The 21,154-nt window shown below is 49.2% G+C and overlaps 1 protein-coding gene across 2 annotated transcripts in view; it reads left to right on the forward strand.

Annotated features, from left to right (window-relative positions):
- The window catches only part of Rims3 (regulating synaptic membrane exocytosis 3), a 38,002-nt gene extending 17,283 nt beyond the window's left edge, over positions 1–20,719 (forward strand). For both annotated transcript variants that reach the window (XM_048815668.1, XM_015485198.2), the window contains 6 exons: positions 4,256–4,503; positions 9,921–10,062; positions 12,881–12,993; positions 15,521–15,622; positions 15,954–16,093; positions 17,902–20,719. In XM_048815668.1, coding sequence (XP_048671625.1) covers positions 4,287–4,503; positions 9,921–10,062; positions 12,881–12,993; positions 15,521–15,622; positions 15,954–16,093; positions 17,902–18,114 — 927 coding nt within the window. In that variant the 5' untranslated portion in view covers positions 4,256–4,286 and the 3' untranslated portion in view covers positions 18,115–20,719. The remainder of the gene's footprint in view (positions 1–4,255; positions 4,504–9,920; positions 10,063–12,880; positions 12,994–15,520; positions 15,623–15,953; positions 16,094–17,901) is intronic.
- Positions 20,720–21,154: the final 435 nt, after the last annotated feature.

The following is a 21,154-nucleotide window of genomic DNA, read 5'->3' on the forward strand; positions in this document are numbered from 1 at the left end:
TGTCTCTTCCCCAATCCTGGCCTTGATTTCCTGCTCTGCAAAATGAAAGGTTGGAATGAGAGAGGGCAAGTCAGTTTAGCTCATCAGCTGGTGCTGGCGGAGTGTGTTGAAAGGGAAGTTGAGGTTCAATCTGATGTCTACGGAAGAGATGGCTTAGTGATGGCTGCTGTGAAGAGGATGGGTAGGGGTCATAGGTTAGCCCCTTCCAGCCTAACAATCCAGCTTCCTAAAATGGATTCCTTTGCCTTTCCTGTTGAAAGGGTGGGTAGCTGGGTTCATCTTAAGCTTAGGTACCTCACTGAGTGTCAGAAAGGCTTATTAGCTGGTTAGATACATGATTAAAGGGAACCAAGTGGTCCCCAGGGTTGGGTGGATGCTGTCAGGGCCCTGAGACTTGCTGTTTTTAGGACTGAGGGAAGGTTGGAGAGCCCTCAGTGTGGGGAGATCCCAGGCAGAGGCCTGATGTTGAGAGCTGGAAGAAAACACCACGCTTATTCCTGGGGAGCTTGTGTGATGTCTCCTGAAATTTCAGGGGAAGGGCAGTAGTTCCTCCTCCCTGGAGGACAAATCAGAGCTGAGTTCCTTGGGCTGCAGGAGTGAATGGCAGTGACCAGGGAGAACTTCAGAAGGAGATCTGTGGCTCAGTGAGATCGTGGGAAGGATGTCTTGCCTGAGGTTTGATGAACTAAGCTGGGGCAGGGACAGGCCTGCTCAGAAGCAGAGGAATTGTTGCAGTGACTTTTGTGGAAAGGATGTAGTTCATTTAGTAATCAGTAGAACTGCCTGAATGTGAAATGCTGTATTGTGTCCTGCTGGCCCCTCATCACACTGCCCTCATCTCTGCCTCCTTCCCCTTTCCATCCCTGTGGTCTGATGGCTCTGGGTTTGCTATGGAGTGGATTTCCTTCCTTATAGGGGCCAGGTGTCCATCTCTGTCTTTCTCTGGCGTACCCTTCCTGAGCTAGAGTGACTGCCAGAGAAGCTAGAACTCCGGTTCTGAGCCCTCCACTGCAGCACACATTTATAAATTCAGTTCTCCTAGTCAAAAGGACTTTTCCAGAGCACTTAATCTGACCCTTTATTTAACACAGATGAGTAAGCTAAGGAACAGAGAAGTCCGTACAAGGAATCTCTCCACTTCTTAATCCATGTCATGATTTATAACGGTTGCTAAACAGAGGGTCAGGCCCTAGGACCTTGGTCTAGTGTTTGGATCTGGCTCCTCTGCCCACCTTGGGGAGTGGCCTGCAGGCTGCACACCCCCAGACATTCATCAGCTCTCCAGTTCTCCTGGGTGGTTAAGGATGAGAAAACGGCTCTGTATGGTGCAGAGTCCTGGATGTCAGGCCATCTGTTTGTAGGTTCCATTCATTATTCATAAGGAAACATGAACTCCCATAGTTGGCAGGGTCAGGATTTCTGTCCTTTACCTCTTCCTTTCTCACCCTGGGGTGTGGCTCACCAGGGAAGTGCTTGTTTCTCCAGGTATGGTCTGAGGGGTGGGGATGCCCCTTAGCTGCTTATGCCAGCTGAGAGAATATGGGACAGAGAGGGGGTTTTCTTATCATAGGCACTTTTCTTGCAGTTTTCTCAAAGACCTTAGAGACCAGGGCAGAGCCAGAGCTTGAGGAATGGATGCACATCTTTGGATGAGCTCTGAGTTGAAGGGACAGGGGCTGCTGAGCATGTTGTCTCTTTGTGGAAACAGGAAATGTGCATTTGAGCCCAAGCCTTGCCACTTCCTTTCTGAGTAGGATGGGCAACTCCTTTACTTCTATGAGACTCAATTTTTTCATCTGTCATGTAGAGATAACTATGCACCTTGCAGAAATGTTAGAATGAGCAAATTAAACTTAGGCCCTGGCAGATTCACAATATCAGATAAGCCCTGTCCCACCTTCCACCAAAAGACCATGCCGATGCCCAAAAAAACACACAAACTGGCACTAGAGCTGGAAACTAGAGATCATCACAGGCCAAAGTCCAGGGGGACTTTCCATTAGCTACAAGGTTGATGGGGGTTGAAGTAATACAATCCGGGTCTTTGCACACATCTCTGGGTGAATGAGAACAGTCCAGACAGCCACAAAGAAGGCAAAACAAGGCGTTGACTCATCCCCTCTGTTGGTCCTAATTCACCAAGCTGGCAGGAGCCATGCTGACTGGGAGACCAGGTGACCGTTCTCCCCTGTCTGGGGACTATCTTTCTCATCAGCCAGAGTGGTGCGTTCATTCTCCCACCCCCATTTTCGTCCCCTTTCTATGTCCTTTTGGAAAGTCAAATTCCCTCAGGGTCACAGGTCTGAGGGCATAAGGGTCATGAAGAATGCCCTGAACCCTGGGATGTGCCTCTGCCCAGGAAGAGAACTGTGGGCTGGGACAGAGCCAGGAAAGTGCTGGGTGCAGAGCATGGCTTCCCTGTATTCTGCTGGAGCAGAGGAGCAGACTGCAGCACTAGGCTTTGCAACTGAGTTAGAGGCTGACAGCTGGAGACCCCCTGCTCTGTATGAAATGGGCCGCCAACACACGATGCCCCTCCCTCAGAGTGGCTCTCAGAGCCTTCTGTCCTCTTCTTCTAGCACTTATCGTAACCACCATTAAATATTTAATTGCATAATTAGTTATTTACTGTCTATTTCCCCTCCTGGACTGGAGGCCTTGGGAGGGTAGGACCAAGTTGGCTTGGCTCACTGCTGTACTCTTGGCACTCAGCATTGGCCTTGAAATTTTAGGAAATTAAATATTTGTTGAATACAGCTAATGAGAAGAGTAAATTTCTGTACTTTGGAAAGGAATTTGGCAATATGGTCCAAGAATCCAAAAACCATTTATGCCCTTAGTATCAGGCAGGATGCTTTTGGATGTAGCAGAGCGCTCTGATTCAAACTGGCTTAAGCAATGGAAAATGTATTATTACTTAGAACTGGAAGGCCAGAGAAAGGCAGGCTCCAGGTGTGGCCTGTTGACCTTTAGGTCTGTGTGCTGTGTTACCCTCCAGAGTACTGGTTTCAGACTCTGACTGGGCCCACTGTGGGCGGGGGGCAGAGAGAGAGAAAAAGAGACACCAAACCCCCACCTCTCCAAATCTCCCTTTAAGTTGAACTGGGCCAACTTAGTCATATGCCCACCTTGGATGAGTGAGAGTCACCAAGGAGTACGCCATTCACTAAAGTCCCGAAACTAATCAGGATCTGCCTCTAAAACAAGGACAGGGTGGGACCTGGATAAAACCACTACTCTGCCAGGATGCAGGAAGTGGGGCAGCACATGGGGGAAGCTACCAGCCATTCCCATACCCTCCCACCCAGCCCGTCCATTTCTAGGAGTCAATCCCCAGGACATCAACAGACTAAACCAGTGCAGAAAGATGTTTATTTCAGTGTTTATTTAAAAGAGAGGCAAGAGAAACTTGGACCTGATTCAAGAGGTAGCTGTATTGAAATATTTAAGTCAATTATACTACCTCTATACAACAGACTATTATGGTGGCATTAAAACCTTTATACAAAGTGTTAATGACATTGGGAAATACTTAGGATATAATGTTAGATGAACAATACCAGGATATAAATTGTATTTACAGTATGAGTCCAATTATTTTGGTACATGCACAGAAAGGACACTGGAAGGAACTGGGTTAAAACACTGGTGGTGGTTGCCTCTCGGCAGTGATTTGGGCCTGCTGTTTCATGCTTTTCTGAACCATCCCCTTCACCCAGGAGGACCCCTTCCACTGGCTGTGTGGGCAGAGCCTGGTTTGTTTTCCCTGTGCTTATTATTTGCTATGGAAGTAATCAACCCTAAGCTCATGAGGATTCTCTCTCTGCTGTGACTGTTCCTGGCACTTTACCTGTGCTATCTCATTTAGTTCTTACAGCAGTCCTATAAGGTACAGGCTTCTATTTCTTATTTTGCTAAAGTGTCTTCTGAGATCCCAAGATATTCGGTCACAGGGTCACACAGCTAGTGCCTGGAGGCCTTTGGAATTCAAGCCCAGGCCATCTGACTCTGTAGCCTTAGTCTTCACTGCAAAACCAGGCCACCTGCCATTTCTTCATAGCCACACACTAACAAGAATAGTCCTGTTTGTTGAGCCAGACCCTGTACACGCCCTTGATATTTATTTGTTAATTTAATACTTACAGCCTCAGAGAGGCTAAGTGACTTGCCCAGGGTCCACAGCTGGGAAGTAGTGGGACTGCTGTAGAGTTACTGGGGTCTGATGTGAAATTTCTTTGTCTCCCTCCCACTTCAGGGTTGCCTGAAGATCTCCTGTGCTTGGGATCATGTTTAACGGGGAGCCAGGTCCAGCCTCGGCTGGAGCCTCCAGGAATGTGGTGCGGAGCTCCAGTATTAGTGGTGAAATCTGTGGATCCCAGCAACCTGGGGGTGGGACCGGGACCACCACTGCCAAGAAGCGGCGGAGCAGCCTGGGTGCCAAGATGGTGGCCATCGTGGGCCTGACCCAGTGGAGCAAGAGCACACTCCAGCTCCCCCAGCCAGGTGAGGGGCCCAGGGCACTGAGGGGAGGGGGTGGGTCACTTTGCCCTGCGTACCCTGGTATTTAACTGTCACATGTGCTTGACCACACCCCACACTTTGTATGGTACTTCCCACATACTAGGTACTTTTCTGGGCCGAGGAGGTATGCCGATTCCTGTCATCCTCAGCCTCACCAGGCATGCACAGAAGCACAGGAAAGGCTAGGCACCTGTCCCAGATTACACAGTGGGGAAACAGTGGAGCCTGGGTTCAAACATGCGTAGTTGGGCTTCCTACTTCATGCCCTGAATTTTTACAGTGTGCTGGCTCTGCACAGACTTATACATTAATCAGTAATTATTTATGAGATTCTCCTTTGTTCCTGGCACCATGGTCAGGACACCACGATTTTCCAGACATACGCATCCACAAGATTCAGTCTCATCTGTCATCTCTGAGTTTCCTAAGTATAACAGCCACATGAATATAGTTACAAAGAGAAACAAGTAGATGTTACAAAGAGATGTTACATCACACCTAGATATTACAAAGAGAAAGGAGAGAAACAGATTCATGGTTTGTACAATCACATAGAGTGCCCAGGTGTTCAGTTGAGCCAGTCCTATCACCAGGAAAGCATGTCACAATCATTCTCATTCAGACTCTGCATGGCAACGAATAAAACCAACCAGAACCACAGATACACATACTCAGATCACAGAAACATGTCATACTTGGGTACGCACTTGCCTGACAGAGCCACGTTCACACACCTTAACAGTCGCATCCTCATGAAAACGAACGCTTTCTCGGTCTGCACTTATACAATCCCAGATATACTCAGACTGGTAGGAGACCCACCTTGTTGCACACAGCCACACATGGACCCCGTGTCACAAAGGAGCGAGCCCTCTCCACCAAGACCCCCTCACTTTGTGGCATCAGCCCAGACACCAGCTGGTTTTGTTTTAAAATCTCTTCCTGCTTATTTTGCTCAGAGTAACAACTTCCCCGAGAAACCTTCAAATAGGCAGCTGGATGGGGGTGGTGGGGGGTGGGGTTGCTGGAGGATCAGGGAGAATGCTCATCAAGACTCCCAGTTGGGGCTGGGGGTGGGGGACTTTTCCAGGCCTTAAAATAGATTCTTACAAGGCCCTTAACAGGAGCATGCGGGATGGTCTTTTCCAGCAATCACTCTATGATGTGGTTTCTGGCACAGGGAGAGGCTGGATGGGGAAGGGGCTTGAGGTTATTAGTGCCTTAGGGTGAGCAGTGCCGGCCTGGGACTAGGTAGTAAGGGAGGTGGGGATTTGGGGATCCCGAACTTGGGATAGGACAAGGAGGACAGGGATAGTGCCAAGGGGTGGGATTAGGGCCAGGGTATTAAGATTAGGACGTCATAGAGGTATTAGACCCCAGGGTCTGGCTTTGGCAGACCACGCCCAAGAATCTAGTCTCAGGCCCAAAGGTTTCTCTTGTCCAGAGTGATTGGGAGGGACAGTCTCCCAAGGCCAAGTCAGGGGCCTGAGTCCCTGGGAGATATTGCAGTGATCTGCATAGACTTTACAGACGGCAGGCAGGGATGGGGCAGATGCCAGGAAGACCTTTTGCCTTGGGAGGAGATGAATGGCCATGGGGGCTTCTGGATCCCTGTCTCCTTGGTATGTAAGGGCGCTACTGAAGGCCGGGGGCTGGGACCAGGAGAATTGCCCAGATGCCCTTCTAACTGAAGTCCCTATGAGTCATCTAATTGCTAAATGTCAGAGCAGGAAGGGCCCCTCGAGGTCATCTAGTTCATTGTACTCATTTATGACAAACATTCAAAGCCTGGGGAGAAGGCATTTTCCTGGAGAATGATCTCAGGTGGCTTCTGAAGCCACACCCTGTCATTTACTAGGTGATCCATCTGGGCAAGTTACTGTATCTCTCTGAGCCTGCTTCTTGTTTGTAGAATGAGGACAATAATACATGCCTTGCAGAGGTGTCCAGAGTTAAATGAGATAATGAATGGGAAGGTGGCCAGCCTTGTGCTTGCCACATGGGAGACACTCAGTGAAATTGGTGCTGTTATTGTTACACTTGGGCACAGTAGAGTCAAAAGAGAAGTAAGGCCTCTAGCCTCCACACCTCTCCCATCTTTATTCCTTTTCCCAGTTAAAATGTTTCTTTCTTTTTCTCCAAGCCTCGAGGATCCCAGCTTGGGGCCTCCTCCTGGTTGGAAAAGTCTGGCATGAGAGGGCTGTATGGTGCCAGTTCACTGTGGGTGTTGGCCCTGGAATTGTTGTTCTGGGAAAACTTCCCATAAGGGTACCCCCTGCTGCCCCCCACTGCCCCAATATGGGATAGCTCAGTTCCTTGCAGAGCTGGGCTGTGTGAAGTTGGTAGGAATTCCTCTTCTGGACCCAACCTTCTGGGCTCTGGGTCTGCCCTTCCCAGTGGCCCCCTTTATCCTAGTTTATCTGTACCCTGCTTCAGCCAGAGCCCTGCCCATCCCTTTTTGTTTCAAAGCCTCTGCCCTAGTTCAGACCTCATAATATCTAGCTTGAGTGTTGTACCAACCTCCTTCCTGGTTCCCCTGCCACCCCCTACCAGTTTATTCATTATGTTGCCCTAGAGTGGACTTTCAAAAACTCACCCTGGTGCTTTAGAGGGCTAGTCCTGGCTCTGTAACTCCCCATGGGACCTTTGGAAAGTCACTTTCCCACTGAGTTTCAGTTTTTTCTTCTGTAAAATGGAGCTAAAAAAATGCTCCCTCCCAATATTTCCTTCTAGATCTATAATTCTGTAAGTTGTGGGAGCAATGAGAGAGGTGAGTTCAGGGCTTTTGGGTCCCAGGGCACAGGTGGAATCTGGTCTGGTATTAGGCTAGCTCCACACAGGGTCATCCAGGGCTGTTTCAGCCCCTGTCCAAATGGAGCTTCTCTTTTCAGTACCAAGGACAGTGGCTTTTCTCTGCTGGGCTCTCTCTAGGCTCTGGGTCAGAAATCTCAGGATCATTCCAGAAGATGTCCCTAATGGTGTATTGCTGCAGGTTGTTACTGCCCCTCTCTTGTATGTGACAGGACAGATGGAATGGTTCCTGAAGTTTTTCAGTATCTGGGGACTACAGAATTATTGTAAGCAATTTGGCTTGGTGCTCTAGAGAGAAGCTACATGAAGTTATTCCCTGGATTGATGGGGTTGAAACTGCACAGGGATGAAGCCAGTAAAGGACTTTTCCCCTAAGGCTGCAAGACCTTTCTCCTCCCTCTGAAGACATGGAACCTTCCCTCTGATGAGTTACATTACACATAGATGGGACATTGGGAAGGGAGAGAGATGCAACATACCAGCTGACTGGGAGTCTGGAGACCTGGCATTTAGTCTCAGTTCTTTTGACACCTGGACCTCAAGTTCCCTATTTGAGAAATGGTCGAGGGGGCTAGCAAACTATTTCTTAACCTCTTCAGGGTCCTACACCTCCCCCATTCAAGGATTCACATTGGACTGGGCAAGTCTTAGAAGTGAAATTCACATCCAAATGGGTCAGAGCTTTCCCAAGCTCTAAAAGAGTGAATGTTGAGGAGGTGAGGATGTGAGGGGGAGGAAGGGTGACTTGCAGCCCTCAGAGCCCATCTGTCTCCTAACTGGGTTAGAGGGGATGTGGCAGTTAGGAGCCAAGGACAGGGAGAATCCTCCTACACTCCCCATTTTTGCCCAGCCTTCTGTGTGTGTGGCAGGTCACACACCGTGTGTGGATGGGCACTGTTGTGTGTGATATAGTGGACTGGTTCAACTCCAGGTATTTGAGAGTTCACATCAAAACATCATATGTATGTGATCTAACTACATTTGATAGAGCATGTCATGTGTACATATGGCCAAGACCTGGTGGGACCATTTGTGACCATGCGAATTTGTACTAACATAATTGACCTTGTATGTGAGATAACTGTATTCATATATGTAATCGTCAGCTTTGTATATGTCTGCTTATGATCGTCTATGTGAAAGAAATAGTGTAAGCTGAGATGTGTATGTGTGTGCGTGAGACAGACACACTTATCAGTGATCTCACTGATCCTAGATGTGCTAGATATTCCCGTGTCCTAGATGCTGGCCTGATTTTACAGGAGTCATTCCCCTTTACTTCCCAGCCCTGTTCCCATCTCCTCCCCTCCACTACCATCCCATCCACTGGTGATACTAGCCCTCTCAACCTTCCCTCCCACAGTGGAGACTTCTTGAAAGATAAATAGAGCAAAGAAAGAGAAATAAAGTCCTCCTTCTCCCAGGCTGGAGTCGGGAACATTCCTTCCCCAATCCACAACTGGATGGGAGTAGGAGAAAAGACTGCTAGGGTAATCAGATCCCCCATCTCCACTGTTTTCAGGGGCTGTGTCTCCTACCCATGTCTCAGGTCTCCCCCATCTCTGTAGAGAAATCCACTCTTAATTTGCTTAGGCATCTAACCAGTGACAGCAGATATCTCCTTTGATATAGTTCCCATCCAAGCATCACTTCCTCCCTATAAAATTCCTCTGGCCAGCAAGCTTCTGCATGCGAAATTCCTGCAAAACCCCAATCTGTCCCCACCTCACTTCCCAAGAGGAGAGTGAATCTGAAGGGACCACACTGAATGCTGAAGAGGTTGCTATGGAAACCCAGGTAGGATGGTACACTGCTAGAAGGAGGAGAGTGCCCCTTTGCCCCTGTCAGGTGGAGAACGGGTGCTGGGCAGGGCATGCCCTGTATAGAATACAGAGGCACAAGGCAGGCTTGCACTGCACAGCTTCATGGGCTCTTCTACAGACCTTTCCTTTAAAGTCAAAGTCAATTCAGGTCAAGTTAGCAGTCCCTCTCAAAGTCTTGCTTCCCCAAGGGCCTTACCAGCTTGCCACCCATGTCCCTCTCCACATTTGGACCTACCTTCAGAAGGGAAGTTTGTTTGAGAGTGGTCATGCTCCCTTTGTTTTTTTTTTTTTTTTTTAATAGGGCCTATGAGGGTATCAGAGAAATAGGTTGTGTGGGGTCTGGGTGTGATGGGGTTCCTGGGGGATCTGGAAGAAGGAAAGACATCTTGTAAATCTTGTAAGACATACTTTCCAGAAGAGTTGGGGGAGAAGGAGAGGGGAGAAGAACATGAGTTTGGGGGCAAGGGATGAAGTAGAGTGCGCACTTGGCATCAGGGGAGCCTGGTAGGAGGAGCTCTGCCTCAAGCCCCCTCTCCACCATCCTGACCCTCTAGCCATCTTTCTAGTCCACTTTGTCTGTGTCACTGCCCCTGGCAGGGCAGGTGTCAGGCTGTAGACCAGTTCTGGGGGTAGCTCAGTCATGTCCCCACTCCAGTCAGCTCTGCTTGCGTGCCCCTTCCCAGAGGGGAACTGGCCACACTGTCCAAGAAGCTTTAGGTTGTTTCAAACTGATTTCCTCTCTCTCCTTTGGGGTGGGGTTCTCAGAAGGGGCCACCAAGAAGCTGCGCAGCAACATCCGACGGAGCACAGAGACCGGCATTGCTGTGGAGATGCGAAGTCGCGTCACACGCCAGGGCAGCCGGGAGTCCACTGATGGGAGCACCAACAGCAACAGCTCCGATGGCACGTATGTGCACCCCTGCTCAGCCCATTCTGTCTCCTCCTCCTCGACTTGGGTCACACAACCAGCAGGCAGGGCAGGAAGACCTTCCTGTGTGGTTTCCAGCCAAGATGTCTGGGTTCCTCTATGCCTCCGACTCCCTTGTCCCTTTCTCAGGACATCCATTGTCTGGCCCCTAGGTATTACTATTGCTCCACTGGAGTGCCCTAGAGCCCAGGAGCAGTGAATTCCTTCTGTGTGTTTCAGAAAGGGACCTGTGCCTCCTGCCTCCTACTGCTTCCATGCCTCCCTACTCAGAAGGAGAGGGGTGGAAAGGAAAATGTGATCCTAAATTACCTTTAGCTCTAAAACGATTGTTATGGCTCAGATGAGTGGAGTCCTCTCAAGTACACTTTCTTGGAGCTTAGGAAAAGAGATTGGACTAGATCCGTGTTTTTTTAAATTGTCAGTAGTGACTCATAGGCAAGGCATAAAATCACCACCATGGGTCAGAACCAGCATTAGAAAAAGAAATCGAGAACTCAAGTATATCCTAGTAGTGAGGATGAATTACCTTGGGTCCTTTTGTTTCAGTTTTACACGTATAGATATACTTTGGTCTGTAGCAGATCATGATGGTAAATCCTTTTCTTACATTTGGGTTGCAGTAAAACATTTGAAAGTCACTGGGTTAGATATTCCCTTAGATCTCTTCTAAATCTGTGAAACTATAGTTTATGACTAACACTCTCTGCTTCTGCTTCATTAACGCTCTGTAATCTCCAGTCTCAGGATTCTGGGCTCCATTATTAATATTCAGTGATCATATCTCACTACTATACAGTCAACTCTCAGCATTTCTAGGGGATTGGTCCCAGGACCTCCACCGACAAAAAAATCCACGGATGCATAAGGCCCTTACATAAAATGGTGTAGTAGTTGCATATAACCTGCATACATCCTCCTGTTACTTAAATAATCTCTAGATTACTTTTAATACCCATGTATTAAAATGTGAATGCAATGGAAACAGTTGTTAGGCTGTATTGTTTAGAAAATAATGACAAGGAAAAAAGCCTGCACATGTTCAATACAGGCACATTTTTTTTTCAATAATGTTTTCAATCTGGTTGAATCCGTGGATGTGGAACTCATGGACACAGAGGGCCTTCCCTACCTACTTCCATGAATGAGAATAGCTGCTACATTTAACTTCCCATGCGCAGATCACCACTGGGTACCTTAGATCAGTGAGTCCTGCCTTGGAATCTACCTACTGTAATCAGCCCAGGAATGGGGTGATCATTTAACACTTATAACCATCCCAAGGAACATGGGAACTATCATTATCTCTGTCTATGAGTAAGGAAACTGAGGCAAGGAGGAGGGGAGGAACCTTGCTCAAGGTCACGGCTGTTAAGTGGTCATGGCTGTTAAGTATTAAATGGTGTTAATTAGGGCCATTTGACTCTATAACTTTTATTCAAATCTCTACTCTAAGGTAGAGGATAACTTACTCTATACTAAGCTCCCAAAAGTTTGTGACCTTGAGAGGCTACATTTCTTTAATCCCTCAGATCCTGTTGTAATAAGAAGGTGATACTAGGTGATTGCTGATCATGATCAATAAAAAGTGGGTGCCATGAAGCCCCTTCCTGGGGGAGTAGAGGCTCCAAGTAGTAGAGGAGACATAGCCTCTCTCTGATGAGCATATACCTCCCTGCCTGTCACTGGCCAGTTGGGACTCTAGGCCAACCTGTCCAGCAGGGATTCTTTGCTGCATAGCCTTTTCTCTCTCTAGCCAAGAGGTCTTATACTTTGGTCCATTGTAGCCCCTGAGCAGGCCTGGGCCAACCCTTCCTTATCTGTCCTTTCTCTGCTGGCCACAACCTGGACATCCAGCTTAAGGACATGAAAAAATAGCACTTTCCCCTTGACAACAGCAGCAGCAGCAGCAGCAGCAGCAGCAGCAACTCTAACTACCATTTGTTGTTTCCTGTTTGTCCTGAACTCCTCCCATACCCTCTGCCCAGCCTGCACTGTAGTCTATGAGTTGAGCATCATCTCTGTTTTGCAGGCAAGGCTTTATTCTTGGAGCCTCTGTTTTCTCATCTGCAAAATTGGATAGTAGTTCCTATCAACAGATTGTAAGGATTAAAATGACACAGTATGCTGGGTGTGGTGGCCCACACCTATAATCCCAGTGGCTTGGGAGACTGAGGCAGGAGGACAATAAATTCACAGCCAGCCTCAGCAACTTGGTGATACCCTAAGCAACTTAGCAAGACTCTGTCTCAAAAGTAAAAAATAACAAGGGCTGGGGATGTGGCTCAGTGGTTAAGTGCTCCTGGGTTCAATCCCTGGTACCAAAAAAAAAAAAAAAAAAGGAAGACACAGTAGTGCACTTAGAACATTTAGCACCCCATTGGCACCTGGTCAGCTTTTAATCACTGGCAGTTTTTCTTGTTACTATTTCCAGGCCCCCCACCACCCTGGACCACCCACCATCTCTTGCCATTCATCTCAACCCTGTAATTGTGTTATTTTGGTCTCAGTTGCTGTTCAGGGCACCACCTTGCAGTTATTGACTAGGATTTTAAATTTATGGTCAAATCAAACCTCAGTTCTTAGAACTTGCTCTAGGCATTGAGATTTCTGGCCTGACATCCTTTGGTGAGGAACACAGGTGTCCAGCAGATACTGCATTTTAAGGGTCACCTCAGAAATCCCTGGAACTTGAAGACTGAAAACCATCATTATGAGATTTTAAATGTTGTCTCTTTAGTGACATCAAAGAATTTTTCTTCAATGTGCAGAAATGAACAGTTGTCTGCCTTTCCTGCAGGTTCATCTTCCCCACCACCCGGCTGGGAGCTGAAAGCCAGTTCAGTGACTTCCTGGATGGGCTGGGACCAGCCCAAATTGTGGGGCGACAGACGCTGGCAACACCCCCCATGGGTGAGTCTTCCTGAGGGCAGGGTGAGTGGGGAGTAGGTAATGGCAGAAAAGGCAGGGAGGGTGAGCCAGCAGTGGGGGTGGGGTCATGACAAGGTACAGGCAGCAGAACGGAGCCCTTCCTCTGGCTTTTGTGCCAATGAAGAGTCGGTGGAGCATTCATCAATTCTTCCCTCATCAAAGACGGGAGGAATGGCAGCCTTTCTCTGCCTGCTGTCCCGCAGCACCTTTTGCAGCACGTCCCCTCCCTCACTTCACTCGCCCATCACCTGAATGTAGCATTGGCTGTCCTGGAGTTGATTCACCAGTTCTCTGTGTGAACTTGGATGAGTCACTTCCCTTCTTTAAGCCTCAGTTTCCTCATTTGTAAAATGGAGATAATACGACCCACTTGAGTTCTGCAATCTCACACCAGCTGATTGAGCTCCTTTCTATTAGATGCTTTGCAGTGAGATCTTTTAACGTGCTTGTAGGAACTGAGCTGATTTGACTGTTTTCTTAACAGTGCCTGGCACCTAGAAGCTGTCTATTATTTTTCTCATCCCTCTTCCTTGCAGCAAGGAAGGACATTCTGAAGCCTATGCTTGGTCCTCTTAGCTGCAGTCTGGGTCATTTCGTGCACTCTGGGACTACTTCTCCCTCCCTCAGGCTATGTTGCTTTAAGCAGCTTCTCTCCAAACTGGCTTCTACAGAGGTGCTTCCTGCCTTCCCTCGTGTCCCCATCAGTCTGGCCTGATTGAGCATTATCTGACCCAGAAGCCCAGGGTCCCTATCCAGATAGTACTCGACCTTTGACCCTCCTAGCAAAAGAGGAAGGCAACTGTGCACAACGGGTCTGGGATTCCATTCCAGGCCCAGGACTCTTGCCACAGCACTACCCTGTCTTCCTTGAAAGGGTCCATACTGAGAGAGAGAGAGAGCGAGCGAGCGCACGTTCATGTATAATGGCAAAAAAAAATAATAAGGGGGGCCATAGAGCCCCTTGGAAGAGGGGTCCATGGGGATCCTTAGAGGCAGCTCTCATCTGGCTCTTGCGTTGGATTGAACTAATTCCCACCATTTTCTGGCAGCCTCTTAAGGGCCTGCTTTCCCTCTCTCCTAGACCATAAATTGAGAAGCAGCAAAATGAGCCAACCACTTTCACAAGGCCAGTGTGCCATCACAGCCTTGCACATTTGTGTGTGGTGCCCCCTTGTGTCCAAAACTGGGAAAGCAGGTTTGCATTTCCTCTCCTTCATTTGGGAAGTGAGATATAGCTAGGTGTGGAGAAAATGAATTCCCAAGACCCTCCTTTCCCCCATGAAGAGGTCAGGAATCACTGGAGGAAGATGAATTCTAGGATACCTCCTGAAAGTAGTAAATCCCTGTCCTCTTTCGTATGCAAATATGGATAATTGCATAATGGCTCAGAGAATCTGTAAAGGGTGGCTGAATCAGAAGTCTGGCCCATTTAATTTTTCTGGATCAGGCTTATGATTATCTACTGCTTTGAAGGCTGTTCCACTTGTCTACTGCATAATTCTAAATCCATGGTGAACAAAGCTAAGAGTTCCTAGAAATCACGTAATGCTATGATTCCACACATGGGATCTGATTCTGTTGGACACAGGACCTGACCTTGTGAGCACTCAGCTCTCTGTGCTCCTCTGGCAGAGGGTTGAGCGGCCCCATTTCCAGGTAGTGCCTTGTATCCTGGGCCATCTCAGCTTAGCATTGCTTCCCACTTAACGCTCTTTCAGTATTTGATAAATTAATGGGGAGTGGCTGAGGGCTGCTGCAGGGGAAGATGAAGAAGAGAGCATACAGGCTTCCTGACACAGGAAGCTCTCTGTCCCTAAACTTGCCTATTCTGCTTAGTGAAACAGAAGCCTCCCAGTCAGCTACACGATGGGAATTTGGCAGCCAGTTGTTGTGATCCAAGCATGCCCCTTGAGGGTCATGCCCCATCCCATGCCACAGGATCTAGCAAAGTGTTTCGCAGTCACTTGGAAGTGACTCAATTTCAGTTTTTGGTACTGGGGATTGAACCCAGGGTACTTTACCACTGAACTACATCTTTAGTCTTTTTTATATTGAGACAGGGGCTCACTAAGTTGCTGAGGCTGAATTTGCAATCCTCCTGCCTCAGTCTCCTGAGTCACTGGAATTACAGGCATGTACCATCTCACCTAGCATTTTAAAGTGATCTCTAAGAACCGAGTGCTGCATGCCTGTAATCCCAGTGACTTAGGGATGAGGGAAAGAATGATATAGGCTGAGGCAGGAGGATTGCAAATTCAAGGCCAACCTTGGCAACTTAGTGAGATATAGCTCAGTGGTATAGCACTGTGTTGGATCCCCAGTACCAAAAAATAAAATTTAAAAATATAAAGTGATCTCTGAGAACAGTCTGACACTTGCAGCTTGCTCCATCATGTTCCTTTCTGATGCTGCTACAGTGTTCCCTGCAGACTGATATGCTCACCAGAAGCTGGCTGCCCCTCAATCCCTGGTCTGACTCTGCCTGGATTGTCCCTCTTTTCCCTTGCAGGAGATGTGCACATTGCCATCATGGACCGGGGTGGCCAGCTGGAGGTGGAAGTGATTGAGGCTCGGGGCCTGACCCCCAAACCAGGCTCCAAATCTCTCCCAGGTGAGGCTGAGCAGCTAGGAGACGGATTTGGGTAATGGAGGCCCTAGAAGGGAGGGGTATGTAGCTGAACTGTATGTAGTCCATCCTTAGCTCCCACTGGCCTACATCAGTGTTCTTGACTGGAGTCACACCTTCCCTGGAAGGCCAGTGAGTGAGGTGGGGGCAGGAGAGGATGGAGGGGTCAGCCTCTTCCTTTTGCAGTGCACAATCTATTTACCTTGCTCAAGAGAGACAACTATGGCCCACCCCATCCCCAACCTCCAGGGGTTGGGGATGGGGTGGGCCATAGTTGTCTCTCTTGGACTATATCATTCTTTCCCTCACCCCTCAGCTACCTATATCAAGGCTTATCTGCTTGAGAATGGGGCCTGCTTGGCCAAGAAGAAGACAAAAGTGGCTAAGAAGACCTGTGATCCCCTGTACCAGCAGGCTCTGCTTTTTGATGAGGGGCCCCAGGGCAAGGTGCTGCAGGTGAGTATTAAGGGTGAGTGGGCCAGGGTCGACTCAAAAACTGGAAATCATAACGAGGTTCTTCAGTGATGATTCATCCTTATGTCAAGCATTGTACCAGGTGCATTGCTTATATTGTCCATTTATTTTCACAACCCCAGTGAGGTGTCCTTGCCCCCAGTTGAATCAGAAGGAAACCAAGACTTCAAGGTAGATAAGATGCTCCCTAGCTTGCACAGCTGGCAGGGAGAAGCAGGATTCATTTCCATACTGCCTCCTTCTGTTACCTGGTGCTGATGTTCATTGTGCATCAGCTGAGGGCGGGACTTTCCAGATATGATCTCATGTCATCCTCGGGACCACCCCATGAAGTAGATGTGATTTCCTCCATTTTACAAATGAGGAAACGGTCTTGGGTAGATGAAGTGACTTGATTGAGGTTTCAGTGAGTGATTAGCAGAGCTGAGGTCAAGTTTAGGTGGCTCTTATCCCAACTCTTTGAGGGTGACAAAGCCCTTTCATGCTCTGTGTGTTATTGGCCTTCACAGCAGTACTGCAAGGGAAGGCTCATCAGGTCCCCTCCATAGACAAAGACTCTGAGCTCATGTGGGCCTTCAGCACTGTGGTGGGTCTGTCTCTGAGTGTGGTTCTAGGTTCAAATTCCAGCTGACACTCACTAGCTATGGGTTGTATATTGTGGAGATTGAAAGAAGGCACCTACACAGCCTAACATTGCACCTGGCACCTAGACAGCTACTTGCTAAGTTTTAATGGTGATGGTGGCAGTTGGTCTTGCCTGAGCAAGAGAAGAGGTTAGAGTCAGGCCTGTCTGGGCTATGTGTCTTCTTGTTAGTCAGCTTTCTGTTTGTAGCAAAATACCTGAGATAATCAACTCAAAAAAAGGAAAGGTTTATTTTGGCTCAGTTTTTGATAGTTCAGTCTGTGCTTAGTTTCCCCCACTGCTTCTGGGCCTGTCAAGAGGTAGCATGTGGTGGCAGGAGTGAGCAATGAAAAAAACTGCTTTTCTCCTGCAGCTGGGAAATGACAAGAGAGGAGAAGAGACCTGCACCATACTATCCCCCTCCAGGGTACACCTTCAAAATCTGAAACCATTGTTGCCACCATCTCCCACTAGTGCCAAGCTAGGGGCTAAGCCGATAACACCTTGGCCTTTGGGAACATTTATCCACACCATAGAGGGCTGCTCCTCTGAGCTGGGGTGTTTCTATGACAAGGACCCTTGAGTTGCCAAACTTAAAAACCACAGAACTGTAGGGTTCTGGGGCAGGGGGCATAATATCATGTGTCTGTTTAAAAACACAAGTTTGAATATCACTCAGCTAATCTGTTCCCACTACCAAAGTTACAAATAGAAACACTGAGGTACACGAGGGCCCAGGACAGATGCAAGACCCACAGGGAGCCAGCAGCAGAACTGGAGGCACAATGGGGAAATTGTCGATTAGGATGCTTGGAGGCCCTGGAGTCAAACACACCCAGCTTCTAACCCCAGGTCTGCTATAAATGACTATATCTTTAGGTTAGTTAAATCAGCTCAGAGCGTGGTTTCCTCTAAGTATAAATACTAATACACGCAGCACCGCTACCCATGTGGGTTGTTATAACAATTAAATGACACATGTAAAGTCCATAGGATCGAGTCTGGCACATCTTAAGTGCTCAGAAAGTTGTTGCCCAAAATCAATCTGGGTTCGGGCGCTCTCTGTCCCATCTGTACCTTGGCAAAACTTAGTTTCCTAGGCCCACTTCCCAGTCCTGGAGCTGAAGAAGAGTGGCTCGGCTCCTGATTCTTTCTCCCCTGCTGGCAGGTGATCGTCTGGGGAGACTATGGCCGCATGGATCACAAGTGCTTCATGGGTATGGCCCAGATCATGCTGGATGAACTGGACCTGAGCGCTGTGGTTACCGGCTGGTACAAACTCTTCCCCACCTCCTCCGTGGCAGACTCCACACTCGGATCCCTCACCAGGCGCCTGTCCCAGTCCTCCTTGGAGAGTGCCACCAGCCCTTCCTGCTCCTAAGAACCTTGCTCAGGACCAGAGGCCGGGTGGTGGTGTGAGAAGGGGGCCTGCTGGCCTCTACCTCCCCTGTACATAGTCTCTGTGTCTTTCTGGACCCCTTGCCCTGCTGCATGCCTATTGGCTACTGGGCTTGTCCCAGCTGGCAGTGGAGGTGTGTGTGTGTGTGTGTGTGTGTGTGTGTGTGTCTATTTGTGTGTATGTATGTGTGACTACTTTTTATGTATTCATTTGTCTCGGTACAGTCAGTCCTGGTGACACATGGGCTGGAATCCATGTCTCTTTGTATCTTGTTGAAAAGAAACCCAAAGGAGTATTGTGTGGATGTGACTTGCCCTGAGGAATCTCTAGGGGTGGCCTATCCTGCCTCTCCCTGTCCCTGCGGCAGAGCCTGTGCCCCCCGCCCCTTGGTGGTCTCTGCTTGGTTCTGTCTTGTCTTTTGTTTCACCCTTTGCCTCTCCCAGCATTGCTGCTCTTTTTTGAGGAATGTAGCATCCACTGCAGCGGGCCACACTGGGCTCCTCTGGGAACCCCCCGCCTCTGTCCCTCTCCCCACCTGAGCTGCTCCAGCAGCTCTCTCCACCAAACGCATCCTGCAGCACGTAGCATGCTCACTTAGTGCCCTGGCCAGAGCCCCAGGGAGGCAGAGGGTGCCTGGGGAATAGAGGGCTTTGAGATTGCTTTCCCCTGAGGCTAGAACCACCTGCTTCCTACCAGCTAGCATGAGGAGGTCTTCGCTCCTGGGTGCTGGCCAGGTCCCCTAGAGGGCAGAGCCAGGTGCTTCCCTCAGCATTTGTTCAAGGCCTTTTCTCCCTCCCAGCCACCTCCAACATGCCAAAGGAGCTCTCCCAGGGGCCCAGGAGGTCAGCCTCAGTGGCATGTCATCTGCCAAAGCAGACAGTCTCCCCACCCCCAGGCCCAGAGATTGGTCCTGTCCCACTCTGGGCTTGTCCCTAGTGGGACCTGGCTTGTTAAGAGGTGCTGAGGGCGTGGCTGTTTGCTGGAATCAGGAGGGCTGAGGCGACTTGTTCTGAGCCACTGTTGGGAATACTGTCTGACCTTTGGGGATGAACTACATGAAGCTGACTACCTGGAGCTCTAGTCCTTGCTTATTTCCAGACCAGGGTCCCTGTCACACACACTTGGACTCTAGCCTCCTGGCTCTATGAGTAGCCTGGCTCTGGACTCTAATCTGCACAGTCACCAGCTCTGTACAAGCAATACTTAACCCCTCTTGGCCTCCCTGCTGTCTTGCACAATCCTGCTGCCCTCCAGGAAGTGGCCTGCTCTGGGCACCCCAAATGCCTCTGCTTTATTTCTCATCCTTGTCTAGTTGGGGCTTCTCCCAGCCACTTAGACCCTGACTCGATTTGACGGCTGGAACCTACTTTGTGGGGGAACCACTGCCTGGTCAGCACCCTGTGAGAGGTCTGCTGGGAATCCTGAAGTCTGGCTCGGAAATGTCACACGTGTCCCTCTTCCTCCTCAGTCTAGGGTGAAGGGTGTGAGGCTGCCCTGGAGAGGAACAAAGCAGCCCTGGGTTCATGTCTAGGAGGGAGGGACGAGGTGGCAGGAGGGGTCAGGACATGGGGAAGGCTATCTGCCTCTTCCCCAGTCCTCATCCTCAAGTGCTAACATCTAGTCCAAGTGCCTGGGGCAGGAAGAACTGCCTGGGGTTGCAGGGCTGAGGTCTCGGGAATGACTGTCTTCATACCAAAGCTGGAGGGGGTATAGGGACCATCTCAGTCCAGAGGACCTCCTTGTCTAGCAAGAATCTTCACTGAGCTGAAGTCAGAGTCCTGTAACCTCCCTCCCAAGAAAACAAGGGGAAACCAGGATCCCCTTCCCACAGACAAAAAGTAAGTAGGTAAGGGTGGGAGAAAAATGAACAAAACTGGCTTCTGTCTCCTCCTGAGTCTCTGTTATTGCATATTCAGAGAAGAGATCCTTGTGTGCAGAGGGTGAGAAGGTGGTTGGACTATTGCCTCTTTAGGCAGAAGCACTCTCCCCAGTCCTGCTTGAACTGGAAATACATGTATTTCCCATGTTCCTAAAAATGGGACAAAGGATTCTGTACTCTTTGACCCCAGTGGGGACAGGGTAGGGAGGAAACTCTTGCAAAAGGATATTTTTGCCTCCTGTTTGGGGTGTATTCACCTCTAGAACAGTCACCCTCTGGATGGTGTGAAAATACACCTTTGGAGTGGGGGGAAGTATTAGTGACCCATGGATGGCACAGACATTTGCTGATAAGGCATAAAGGCACCCCCCAGGAAATGAGATGTCAATATCCTCATGCTTCTAGGTATCCTGGGTGGCACTGGGAGAAGGAGACTGCTGCCAGCAGTGAGGCTGCCCTTGTAGCTCTAGGTCTTGGCTCCCCTTGCCTCTGAAGAGGGTCAGCATAGGGAGAGGAGCCTGATATGCTGGTAACTTAGGCTGACTGCCTACAATTCCTGGCTGTCAATACTGCCCAGGAGTGGGGCCACTCTGCTATTCCACCTCTCTAATGATAGGCTGTTCTCTACAAATTGACCTTGGGGAATTCTTAACACTTCCACAAATAAGTTACTAGCCTCCACCTGGAGTCCCCCCCCCCCACAAGGATGAGGCTGACATGCAAACATGGTGGAGAGTGGCTGCATTAGGGTCTGTTCCTCAGAGTTCTGGATGCACATTTTGCCTGAGAAACCACTGGAGCTAGCCTGTCCTACAAGAGGAGCATGCACAAGTGTGACTCCTGGCCTACACTGGGCTGGAAGAGACCTACCTTCTGAGGAGGAGATGGTGAGGAAAGAAGGAACATGATCCTTCTGAGGTCTCCCTACCATGGAGCCAACTCAGCTGCTCCCTCACTCCAAATGAAACCTGGCAGTGGTTACAAGAGAGGGCTGTCATTCCATGTCCTCTGGTTGGGTGGGTTCAATTGAGGATGTGGCAAAGACAGGAGTGGCCCTGCAGTGATGCTGGGCTGTGGTTGGGGACAGTGATGGATGATTCAGAGCATCTGTCTTCATATTTCTGCTCTGCTCAGTGTCCTACT

The sequence above is a fragment of the Marmota marmota genome, unplaced genomic scaffold, assembly GCF_001458135.2.
Source record: "Marmota marmota marmota unplaced genomic scaffold, marMar, whole genome shotgun sequence".
NCBI lineage: Eukaryota > Metazoa > Chordata > Mammalia > Rodentia > Sciuridae > Marmota > Marmota marmota.